We start from the raw sequence: 10951 nt of genomic DNA, 5'->3' as shown, positions 1-10951 counted from the left end.
TGAGATGAACCCAGTAGCTCCGTTAGAATTGCCCACAAATATTAAATTGTGTTTTCATTTTTATTTAATTCATAGCCTGGAGCTGTTCCTATTTGGCCATCTTGGAACCTCCAGTTGATATCTTCTTTAATGTTTATTTTTTCTTATTTTCTGCTTACTTTGGATGCGATTTATTCTTCTATTTCTAGTTTCCTAAGAAGGAAGCTTAGATTATTAATAAGAGATCTTTCTTCTGTTATATGCATTTCATTCTATAAATATTTCTCTAGGCACTGCTTTTGTTGCCCACAAATATTAAATTGTGTTTTCATTTTTATTTAATTCAAAATGCCTTAACATTTCTTATTTCATTTAATTTATTTTTTGTAGAATTGAGGTCTTGCCATGTTGCCCAGGCTAGTTTCAAACTCCAGGCTTCAAGTGATCTTCCCGCCTTGCCCTCCTAAGTTGCTGAGATTACAGGTGTTTGCGATGATGCCCAGCCTTACTTTTCTTTCAGTCTTTGACTCAGGTTTCATTTATAAATGTACTGTTTAATCTCCAATTATTTGAGGCATTTTCAGCTTTTAAAAATTGATTTCTGGTATAATTTAATTGTGGTCTAATTGTATATTTCATAAGATTTCTATTCTTTTAGATTTCTTCAGGTGTATTTTATGTCCCAGAATATGGTCTATCTTGGTGATTTTTCTTTATGACTTTGAGATGAAAGTGTATTCTGCTGTTGTATCAAGTGTTACAAAGATGCCAGTTAGATTCAGTTGATCAATGGTGCTGTTCAGGTCAGCAATGTCCATACGGATTTTCTGCTAGCTGGATCTGTCCATTACTATTAGAGGAGTATTGAAGTCTCCAAATCTAATAGTAGGTGTGTCTCTCCTTGTAATTCTCTCAGTTTTTACCTCATGTATTTTGATGCTCTGTTGTTAGGCACATTCACATAAAGAATTGTTATGTCTTTGTAGAGTCTTGCCGTCTTCATTATTATATTGTGATTTGATATCATAATATTTTTCCTTGGTAGTTTTCTTTGTTCTGAAGTGTGCTTTTTATAAAATTAATATAGCTACTCCAGCATTCTTTTGATTAATGTTAGCATGATATATCTTTCTTTATACCTTTACTTTTAATCTGTCTTTGTTTTCTTTACATTTTAATTGTTATTTCAATAGGTTTAGGGGTATAAGTGTTTTTTGGTTACATGGATGAATTGTATAGTGGTGCAGTCTGGGCTTTTAGTGTACCTGTCAACCGAATAGTGTACATTATACCCAGTAATAGGTAATTTTTCGGCCCCCTCTCACCACCCTTTTTCTGAGTCTCCAATGTCCATTATACCACTCTGCATGTCTCTGCATACTCAGAGCTTAGCTCCCACTAATAAATGGGAATATGAGGTATTTGGTTATCCATTCCTGAGTTAGTTCACTTGGAATAATGGCCTCCAGTTCCAGTTTCCGTAAAATACATTATTTTGTTCTGTTTCATGGCTGAGTAGTATTCCATTGTGTGTGAGTGTGTGCGTGCACACATATATACCTACTATATTTTATTTATCCACTAATCAGTTGATGGGCACTTAGATTGATTTCCTGTCTCTGCAATTGTGAACTGTGCGAAGATAAACATAGGAGTGCAGGTGTCTTTTTTGATGTAATGACTTCTTTTCCTTTAGGTAGATACTCAGTAGTGGGATCTTGGATCAAATAGTAGTTCTACTTTTAGTTATTTGAGAGATCTCTATACTGTTTTCCATAGAGACTATGAATTTACATTCCTACCCAAAGTGAATAAGCATTCCCTTTTAACCACATCTGCATCTTTTGTTTTTTGACTTTTTAATAATGGCCTTTCTGAGTGGAGTAAGGTGGTATCTCATTGCGGTTTTAATTTCCATTTTCCTGATGATTATTGATGTTGAGCCTTTTTTCATGTTTATTGGCCATTTGTATATCTTCTTTTGAAAAATGTCTATTCATGTCATTTGCCCACTTTTAAATGGGATTTTTTTTTTCTTGCTGATTCATTGGAGTTCCTTGTAGATTCTGGATGCTAGCCCTTTGTCAGCTGTACAGTTTGTGAATATTTTCTCCCATTCTGTAGGTTGCCTATTTACTCTGTTGATTATTTCTCTTGTCGTGCAGAAAGATTTTAGTTTACTTAAGTCTCATTTATTTATTTTTGTTTCTGTTGCATTTGCTTTAGGTGTCTTAGTAATTTTTTTTTACTAGGCCAATTCCTAGAAGCATTTTTCTGGGTTTTATTCTAGAAGTTTTATGGTTTCAGGTCTAACATTTTGTGTATCTTATTTAAAATGATATCTTTCAGATAACATAGTTAGCTCTTAATTTTTGTGTACTATGACAGTCTATCTTTTAATTTTTTTTAGATCATTGACGTTTAAAATGGTCATAGATAATGGTGTAATAGTATCTACTATATTGTTTACTATCTTCTTATTGTTTTTGTTTTTATTTTTGTTTCAGTCTTCTTTTGCCTTTTTTTTAAGAGAATATTTTATATGATTTTATTTTCTGTCTTCTCTTACCATGTCAATTATACTTCTTTTTCATTTTTTAGTGGTTGCCTTAGAGCTTGCAATATGCATTTGTGGTTGATTTATGTCCACTTTTCAAATTCCAGTAACCTAGTTATGGGTTGTACAGGATCAACAGACTATTTCCAATTTCTCCATTTAGTCCCTTATAATGGTACTATCATTCTTTTTACTTATTTGTAAGATATAATCACCAAATGTATCATTACAATTATTATTATAGACAAATTCTTATCTGTTAGATCCATTAAGAATTTGAAAAATAAATATTTAATCTTCATTTATTTCTTTTCTGCTGCTCTTTTTTCCTTTCTTTTTAGGTCTATATTTCCGACATATCATTTTTCTTCTACTGGAGATCTTTTAACCTTTCTTGCAAGACAAGTTTAGTGGTGACAAAATGCTTTAATTTTTGTTTGTTTGAGGAAGTCTTTATTTTACCATCACTTTTCAAGGATAATTTCACGGTTTATACATTGTTAAGTAGTTAACTTTTTTTCTATCAACACCTTCAAATATTTTATGGCACTCTCTTCTTTCTGCATGGTTTCTTAAGAGAAGTCTGATATAACTCTTTATCCTTGCCCTGCTATATAGTAAGTTGTTTGTTTTTCTCTCTAGCTTCTTTCAAGATTTTCTCTTGTGTTTTATTTTCTGCAGCTTTGAATATCATATACCTACATGGAGATTGTTTGGTATTTATCCTGATTGGTATTTATTAGTATTTATTATATTATTGTATTTATTGGTATTTATCCTGAGCTTTCTGGATGTGGATTTGATATCTGTCTTTTATTTTGGAAAATTCTCAGTCATTATTGCTTGAAGTATTTCTTCTGTTTCTGTCTCTTTTTCTTCTCCTATTGGTACTCTGAAATTGTGTATATTAACATCTTTTGTAATTGTTCACCACCTCCTGAATATTCTACTCCATGTTTGTCATTCTTTTTTTCTCTTTGCATTTCAGTTTCCCACATTTTTGTTGACATGTATTTAATCTTACTGGTTCTTTCCTCACTCTTGTTCAATCTACTGGTGAGCCCTTTAAAAGTAGTCTTAATTTCTGCTACAGTGTTTTTGATTTCTAGTGTTTCCTCTGTATACTCTCTTGCAGTTTTCAACTGCCTGCTACTATTACCCATCTGTTCTTAGGTGCTGTCTGCTTTTTATATTAGAGCCCTTATCATATTAATTATAATTATTTTAAATTTAGTTTTATATTTCTTTTTTGTTTGTTTCTGAGATGGAGTCTCACTCTGTCACCCAGGCTGGAGTGCAGTGGCACGATATCGGCTCACTGCAATCTTCACCTCCCAGGTTCAAGTGAGTCTTGTGCCTCAGCTTCCAGAGTAGCTGGGACTATAGGAGTGTACCACCACACTTGGCTAGTTTTTGTATTTTTAGTAGAGATAGGGTTTCTCCATGTTGGCCAAGCTGGTCTCAAACTCCTGACCTCAGGTGATCTACCCACCTCGGCCTCCCAAAGTGCTGGGATTACAGGTGTGAGCTACTGCACTTGGCCTACAGTCTTATATTTCTACAATGTCTGCCTTACCTACATTTGATTCTGATGCTCCTTTTTTCTCTTCAGACTGTGTTTATTGCCTTTTAATATGCCTTGTAGTTCATTGCTGAAAGCTAGCGATGATGTTCAGATGACAGGAAATAAGTGAAACAGGTCTTTAATGTGAGGTTTTGTGTTGATCTGGCTAGGAGCTAGGCTGTGCTTAGTTTGCTGTAGCTGTCATTGTCTGACTCTAAAATTTTCTCTGGCATCATGTTTATGTGCTCAGATTTTCTCATTTCTTGTTAAGTAAGACTTGGGACTTGCAGTTCTTTCTGTTATGATCCTCTCAGTATTGGCCATAGTAGCATGCTTCTGTTCTTGGGCTTCTGCCCTTGTTAATTTCTTATTCTCTGTATTCATGTCTCTGTAGTGTTTGAGGGAGCAGATTTTCCTCTGACTTCAGTTCTCTGTTGGATATAAGAAAATGTGTGGATTTTACACTTGTTCAGCTTTTTTCTTTTTGTCAGTGTGGATGTAATGACTTCAAGCTTTTTACGTGTTGCACCAGAAACTGGAATCCTGGATTAGTCACTTTTTTATCTCTTGGCTTTAGGTTCTCTATCTCTAAAATAAGGGGTGACATCACTAGTTGGTGGCTAAATGCTCATCTAGCTCTAGCATTCTGTTCAATCCTTAAGCACTGACTTTCATGAATGAATATCCCAATATGTAATGTTTGTTTTCCTTCTTCTACAGGCAGACCTACAGGTGGACAAGGAGAGGCACAATTTTTTCGAGTCCTCTCTTGATTATGTTTATCAAATCCAGGAAGTTCAGGAGTCCAAGAAGTTCAATATTGTGGAGCCTGTAAGTTTTCTCCGTTGATGAATGGTCTAAAAATATTTATCAAATGCCTGGTAAATGTACAAACTTTGATCATAAAAACAGAATCCCAAAGAACGTGAAGGATAATCAGTGGAAATGTCTAGAACATAGTCTAACTTGTGTTTTTCTTGTTCTTTAGTATACTTTTTTTTCTCTCTTTCCCCCCAACCCTTTTCTCTCTTTTTCTATGGCTATTTTCTTTCTCTTTCCTTTTTTTCCTCTCTCCTTCCTCCTCCCTTCTGGAATTTCTCTACAACTCTTCCTGTTACTTTGTTTCCCTCCCTTCCTTCTTCTTGCGCTTTCAGAAGTCTTTCTTATATACCAGGTACTGTGCTAGGGACTCATGTCTCTTGCAGTCAATGACTTCTCATTCTACTACTTTTACTTCTGTCTTGTGTAGTTTTTTCCCATTTCGCGTTTTTTCATTCCATTTACTTCTGTCTTGTGTAGATTTTTCCATTTCCATATATTTGTTTGAGACAGGGTCTCACTGTCACCCAAGCTGGAGTGCAATGGTGCTATCTTGAGTCACTACAACCTCTGTCTCCTGGGCTCAAGTGATCCTCCCACCTCAGCCTCCTGAGTAGCTGGGACTACAGGTGCGTGCCACCATACCGGGCTAATATTTTGTATGTTTTTGTAGAGATAAGGTTTCACCATGTTGCCCAGGCTGGTCTCCAACTCCCGGGCTCAAGTGATCCCCCTGCCTTGGCTTCCCAAAGTGCCGGGATTACAGGCATGAGCTACCGTACCCAGCCCGTGTATTTGATTTTTAATGGGGTTGAAAATGTACACCAATATATGTTGTGTATCATTTATATGTCTTTTTCTGCAACCCTGTGAAACATTTCTAATTTTAAAGTTGGTTTAGACTCTTTTGATCTTTTAGCATTATGACAGTCTTCATTAAAGTTAGGTAGAAAATCTTGCTTTATTCATTTATCTATTTACTTTCATTCATTTACTTTCATTCAAGAAATATTTATTGAGCACCTATTGTTTGCGATTGCTGAGGATATATAGAGGAAAGATGCAGTTCATTTACATACTGTTCAAATGATGAATGTCTTTATATGAGATCTGAGCAAGCTCAGGGTTAATAAATTTGTTAATAGTTCTTTTTTTCTGAAGCTGAGTCAAGGGTAAATGTTTAACCTGATATGAAAACAGTGATGTGTAGACTGGTTTGTGTTTGACTGCATTTAATGCTATACTGGGTAAACACCATGGAGTTTTTTGTTGTTGTTGTTTGTTTGTTTGTTTTTTGTTTTTTTGAGACAGAGTCTCACTCTGTCACCCAGGCTAGAGTGCAGTGATGCAATCTCGGCTCACTGCAACCTCTGCCTCCCGGGTTCAAGCGATTCTCCTGCCTCAGCCTCCCAAGTAGCTGAGATTACAGGCGTGTGCCACCACGGCCACCTAATTTTTGTATTTTTAGTAGAGATGGGATTTCACCATGTTGGTCAGGCTGGTCTCAAAGTCCTGACCTCGTGATCTGCCTGCCTCGGCCTCCCAAAGTGCAGGGATTACAGGCATGAGCCACCACACCCAGCCACACCGTGGAGTTTTTTGGCGAGTTCATGTTTCTTTTATTTAGTTTATTAGAAGATGCTGGTGATAAAGTTATTTTTACATGTTTTCCCTAGGTCTTGGCCTTTCTTCATAGTCTGTTCATTTCTAACAGCCTGACTGTGGAGCTCACACAGGATTTCCTCCCATACAAACAGCAGCTCCAACTCAGTTTACAGAATGTGAGTTTGCATGTGGATTTTTCTCACCGGTCTTTCCATTCCGATTGAATTTCAGCCCTAGTGACCTTGATTTTTGGAATTCTAGGTTACTGCATCCTAGCCAATTTGTTAGAATATACTGGTGTGGATCACAGGTATTTAGTATATCAGACTGTTCTTGCTCTTCCACTTTCACGTCTTTCCTGTTTTTGAGGCTGACTGCTGTTCAAACCCACCCTTCCACACACCAACACCTTCATCTATGCAATATTTATTAAGTATTGCTAATTTGCTGCATCTCTCTCAGATCAGGACATAGCTATAGGCTTATTAGAGCCCAGGCCTTAAGCTACTTCCCTGCTCAGTCAAAACACTCTCACTGTGGACTTTATTACCACAAACACTCATTTTATCTTCTCTTCCTTTTCTCAGTACTTATTAGTAGAGTCACATAAACTACTTTTAAAGGTTTTCTCTACCTTCTTTGTCATGCTGGTTCTTACAGATGGGCACGTAGGCACAGTGTTCCCATCCTTTTCACATACATTCCTTTATATGTTCCTTTATTCAATCCACATTAAACAAATGGTTATGGCAAAAATGAACATAAGCTCTGTGCCAGGCCTTGTGAAAGGCACTGGACATGCCGTGAAGATGCATGCAAGTTTTTCTGTCTTGAAGGAACATACAGTTTCTTGCAGGAGACAAATAAACAGAGATAAATCATAATCCATTATGATAAGTGCTATAATAGAATCAAGCCAAAGGTTTTTAAAAAGTTCAGAGCATTTGGCTACCTGGTAGAGTCAGAGAAGGCATTACTGAGTTGGGGACTTTAGAATGGGTGTCAAATTGCATGAAATATATAGATGTAGTTTTAGATGAAAAATGCTGGTAAGTTATAGTGAAAATAAGCCCCCCTTGGTTGTTTAGGAGGATTGGGGTTTACAGTTGTTGTTATTGTTTTTTTCTTTCTATATACTCTCCTTGCAGAAAGGAACTAGGGGTTCTCACGTTCTCCAGAATTTCCTGATTTACAACACCTTCCTACTACAACCAAGTTAATCCCTTGAATCTTCCTCTATATATTACTTGATATGTACAAATGTAACAATAAGCCTTTGAATGTATACATATGGGTGACTTATTTACAGGATAAACATGAGCCAACTAGATGGGCAGCACAGATCACCTTTCTCACTAACATCATGTCATAATTTTAAGACTGGGTACTAAAAACTTATCTGTAGTGATTTTCATACCCACATTTCAACACGTCTTACCATTGTGTTTTGGTTGTGTAGATTTAAATAGATTTATTCTCATCATTAGGTTTTGATATTTGTGAGTATGAAAACATAGCTACTGTTGGCCCTTCTCCCAAGAGAGCACCCTCTCATATATTTTGTCTTCTTGGCCAGAATTTGATTCAGTATCAACTGGGCTGTAACTTTGAAACACAACTTGGAAGTTGCTATGAGAATGCTACCTTTGGGAATGTTGTCTGCCACCTCCCTTGTTGTAAAGCAGGGTATCAGTCATGTTCAGAATTCTAAGATTTCTTATTTATTAGGGCCTTATGTGATTCCTATTAGTATAAAGCCTCCCAGTTGTTATTTTATGAGTATATTGCTCGTTATATTTTTGTTTCCTATGCAGTCTTTAGGACCGTTAGACTCTGTAAACTTGTTTTCCATTCACTATGCCATTCACCATTTCTTTTTTTTGCTTTGTGGTTGCACATGCTGTAAGCAGGGAAACCTTTGTACTGAGTCTCTGACCAAGAAATACTTTTTCATGATAATGATGATGATAATAATGATTTTCATGATGATGTCTTGGCAGACAAGAAATCATTTCTCCAGTACCCGGGAAGAGATGGAAGAACTTAAGAAAAGGATGAAAGAAGCTCCCCAGACATGCAAACTTCCAGGACAGCCCACTATTGAAGGCTATCTCTATACACAAGAGAAATGTGTGTGGGGACATAGGGGTATCCATTGGGTTTCAATAAGCCAGGAACTACTGCCACTTGTCGGCTGTGAATTTTGGGCACCCTTACTGTTCATAGACCCCTGATAGCTGAAAATCCCTTGGAACGCAGGCAGGGAATACTGAAAACAAAAAAAAAAAAAAAAAAAAAAGGAGAAACTGAGAGGAAGTTAAAGATTTGTCTTACAAAGGCTGGGTAGTGCTAAGACCTAAGGTTTTCTCTGAGATTCAAAATGGGTATTATTAGTTCTTTAATCCTTCTGATTACTTTTTTGGAAAAAAGGGAAGTAGAGGAAAGGAAGTAGAAAAATAACATTTCTTATACTTATTATGTACCAGATGTGGTGCTAAGTTCATTTAAAACAATGCCTCATTTAATCTTTGCAACCAATTTATACCCATACACATAAGGCCACTAAGGCTCAGAGAGGTCACCGTTTGAAAGTCACCCAACTAACAAGTGTCAGGACTAAAATTAAATTCAGGTCTATGAAATGCCAAAACCCACGATCCTACTATAGTACCCTATATCTTCATCTGCATTAGGGTCATATGTTTGCTCTTTTCTTTTTTTAAGACAGGACCTTGCTCTGTTGTCCAGGTTGGAGTGCAGTGGCACCATCACAGCTCACTACAGCCTTATACTCCTGGGCTCAAGCAGTCCTCCTACCTCAGCCTCCTGAGTGGCTGCACCTAAAGGCACCTACCACTACACTCGGCTAATTTTTGAATTTTTTGTAGAGACAAGGTCTCACTATGTTGCTCAGGCTCATGGATGCTCTTATAGCACTTAGTGAACATCATGCTTCCAGTGGGAAAGACAGTATCTGTTTTTCATTAGTGACTAAGTAAAGTGGGTTAACTTGTTTAGTCACTGAATGTTGCAGAGCATTCGATCTTTCCTAATTCCTCAGTAACATTATGCACACCTGTATGTGTGATTTGATTTTATTTGCCCTTTGAACTATGACCCAATACTCCCCAAACCTGTTACTCAGTTTTTGCCCAGAGTTATTATATCTGGGGAATGAACAGAAGACACACACCCAGAGGCTGCCAGTGGCAAAAATCACTGTAATTCAAAAAGCATGACACTACAGTAGTGAAATTATCACACTTTCCTTCGCATAGAGCAGTTTGCTTTTGATGATTTTCAAAGATGTGTTCTCCCAGTTGTCAGGTTCATCTCTTCAACTGTGCGTCACACAATTTCTCAATCTCAGTGCTGTTGACATTTCAGGCTGGATAATTCTTAGTTCTGGGAAGTGGTCCTGTGTATTATAGTATATTTAGCAGCATCCCTGGCCTTTCCTCACTTTGTGCTCGTAGTAATCTCCAGGTGTGACAACCTAAAATGTCTCTAATGTATTGCCACATGTCCCCTGGGAGGCCAAATTGCCCCTAGTTGAGAACCACTGCTGTATGCTGTGTGATCCTTCTGTGCTCCAGTATTCTGATTTGTCATATGGGCATGACATTGCTACTCAGTTGAATGTATGCTTAATGAGCACTGTTTCTGCCAGATACTGTGCAATGCATTGGAGACTCCCTTGAAAAAATGAGTCAACCATGATTTCTGTCACCAAGAAGCGTAAAGTGATGGGAGAGATAGACAAGTATATCAATAATTATAATGAAATGTGGTGATCACTGTATTTGGGGCATATATCTAAAGACTTCACCAAGAAAGTGATATTTGAACTAGACCTTGAATGATGAGTGGGATTTTAATAGGTAAAGAAAAGGAGGAATGGCTGGGCGCAGTGGCTCATGCCTGTAATCCTAGCACTTTGGGAGGCTGAGACGGCAGATCACCGGAGGTCAGGAGTTTGAGACCAGCCTGGCCAACATGGTGAAACCCCGTCTTTACTAAAAATACAAAAATTAGCTGGGTGTGGTGATGCTTGCCTGTAATCCTAGCTACTTGGGAGGCTGAGGCAGGGGAATCGCTTGAACCTGGGAGGTGGAGGTTTTAGTCAGCCGAGATGGTGCCATTGCACTCTAGCCTGGGTGACAGAGTGAGACTCTGTCTCAAAAATGAATAAAAGAAAGAAAGAGCAAGAAAGAAAGGAAAGGAAAGAAAAAGGAAAGAAAGGAAAGGAAAGAAAGAAAGAGAAAGAAAGAAGGAAAAGGAGGAAGGGAATTCCAGGTATATACCACTGCATGAGTAAAGGCAGGGTTGTGGATAGACATAGTTGATTTGTAGGGCCCTTGTTTGCCAAGAATAGTCCTGCTTTACCCCGTTGTCCTGATGTAATTATTAATAATACTGCCTCATTC

At 37.3% G+C, this 10951-nt stretch overlaps 1 protein-coding gene across 2 annotated transcripts in view; it reads left to right on the top strand.

Annotated features, from left to right (window-relative positions):
• OPHN1 (oligophrenin 1) overlaps positions 1-10951 on the top strand; it is a 392827-nt gene that overhangs the window by 214093 nt on the left and 167783 nt on the right. For both annotated transcript variants that reach the window (XM_032757108.2, XM_032757106.2), the window contains exons 7-9: positions 4821-4931; positions 6596-6700; positions 8525-8654. In XM_032757108.2, coding sequence (XP_032612999.1) covers positions 4821-4931; positions 6596-6700; positions 8525-8654 — 346 coding nt within the window. The remainder of the gene's footprint in view (positions 1-4820; positions 4932-6595; positions 6701-8524; positions 8655-10951) is intronic.

This window comes from Hylobates moloch, unplaced genomic scaffold (genome assembly GCF_009828535.3).
Source record: "Hylobates moloch isolate HMO894 unplaced genomic scaffold, HMol_V3 SCAFFOLD_7, whole genome shotgun sequence".
Lineage (NCBI taxonomy): Eukaryota > Metazoa > Chordata > Mammalia > Primates > Hylobatidae > Hylobates > Hylobates moloch.
This window is presented reverse-complemented; position numbering and strand designations above follow the sequence as displayed.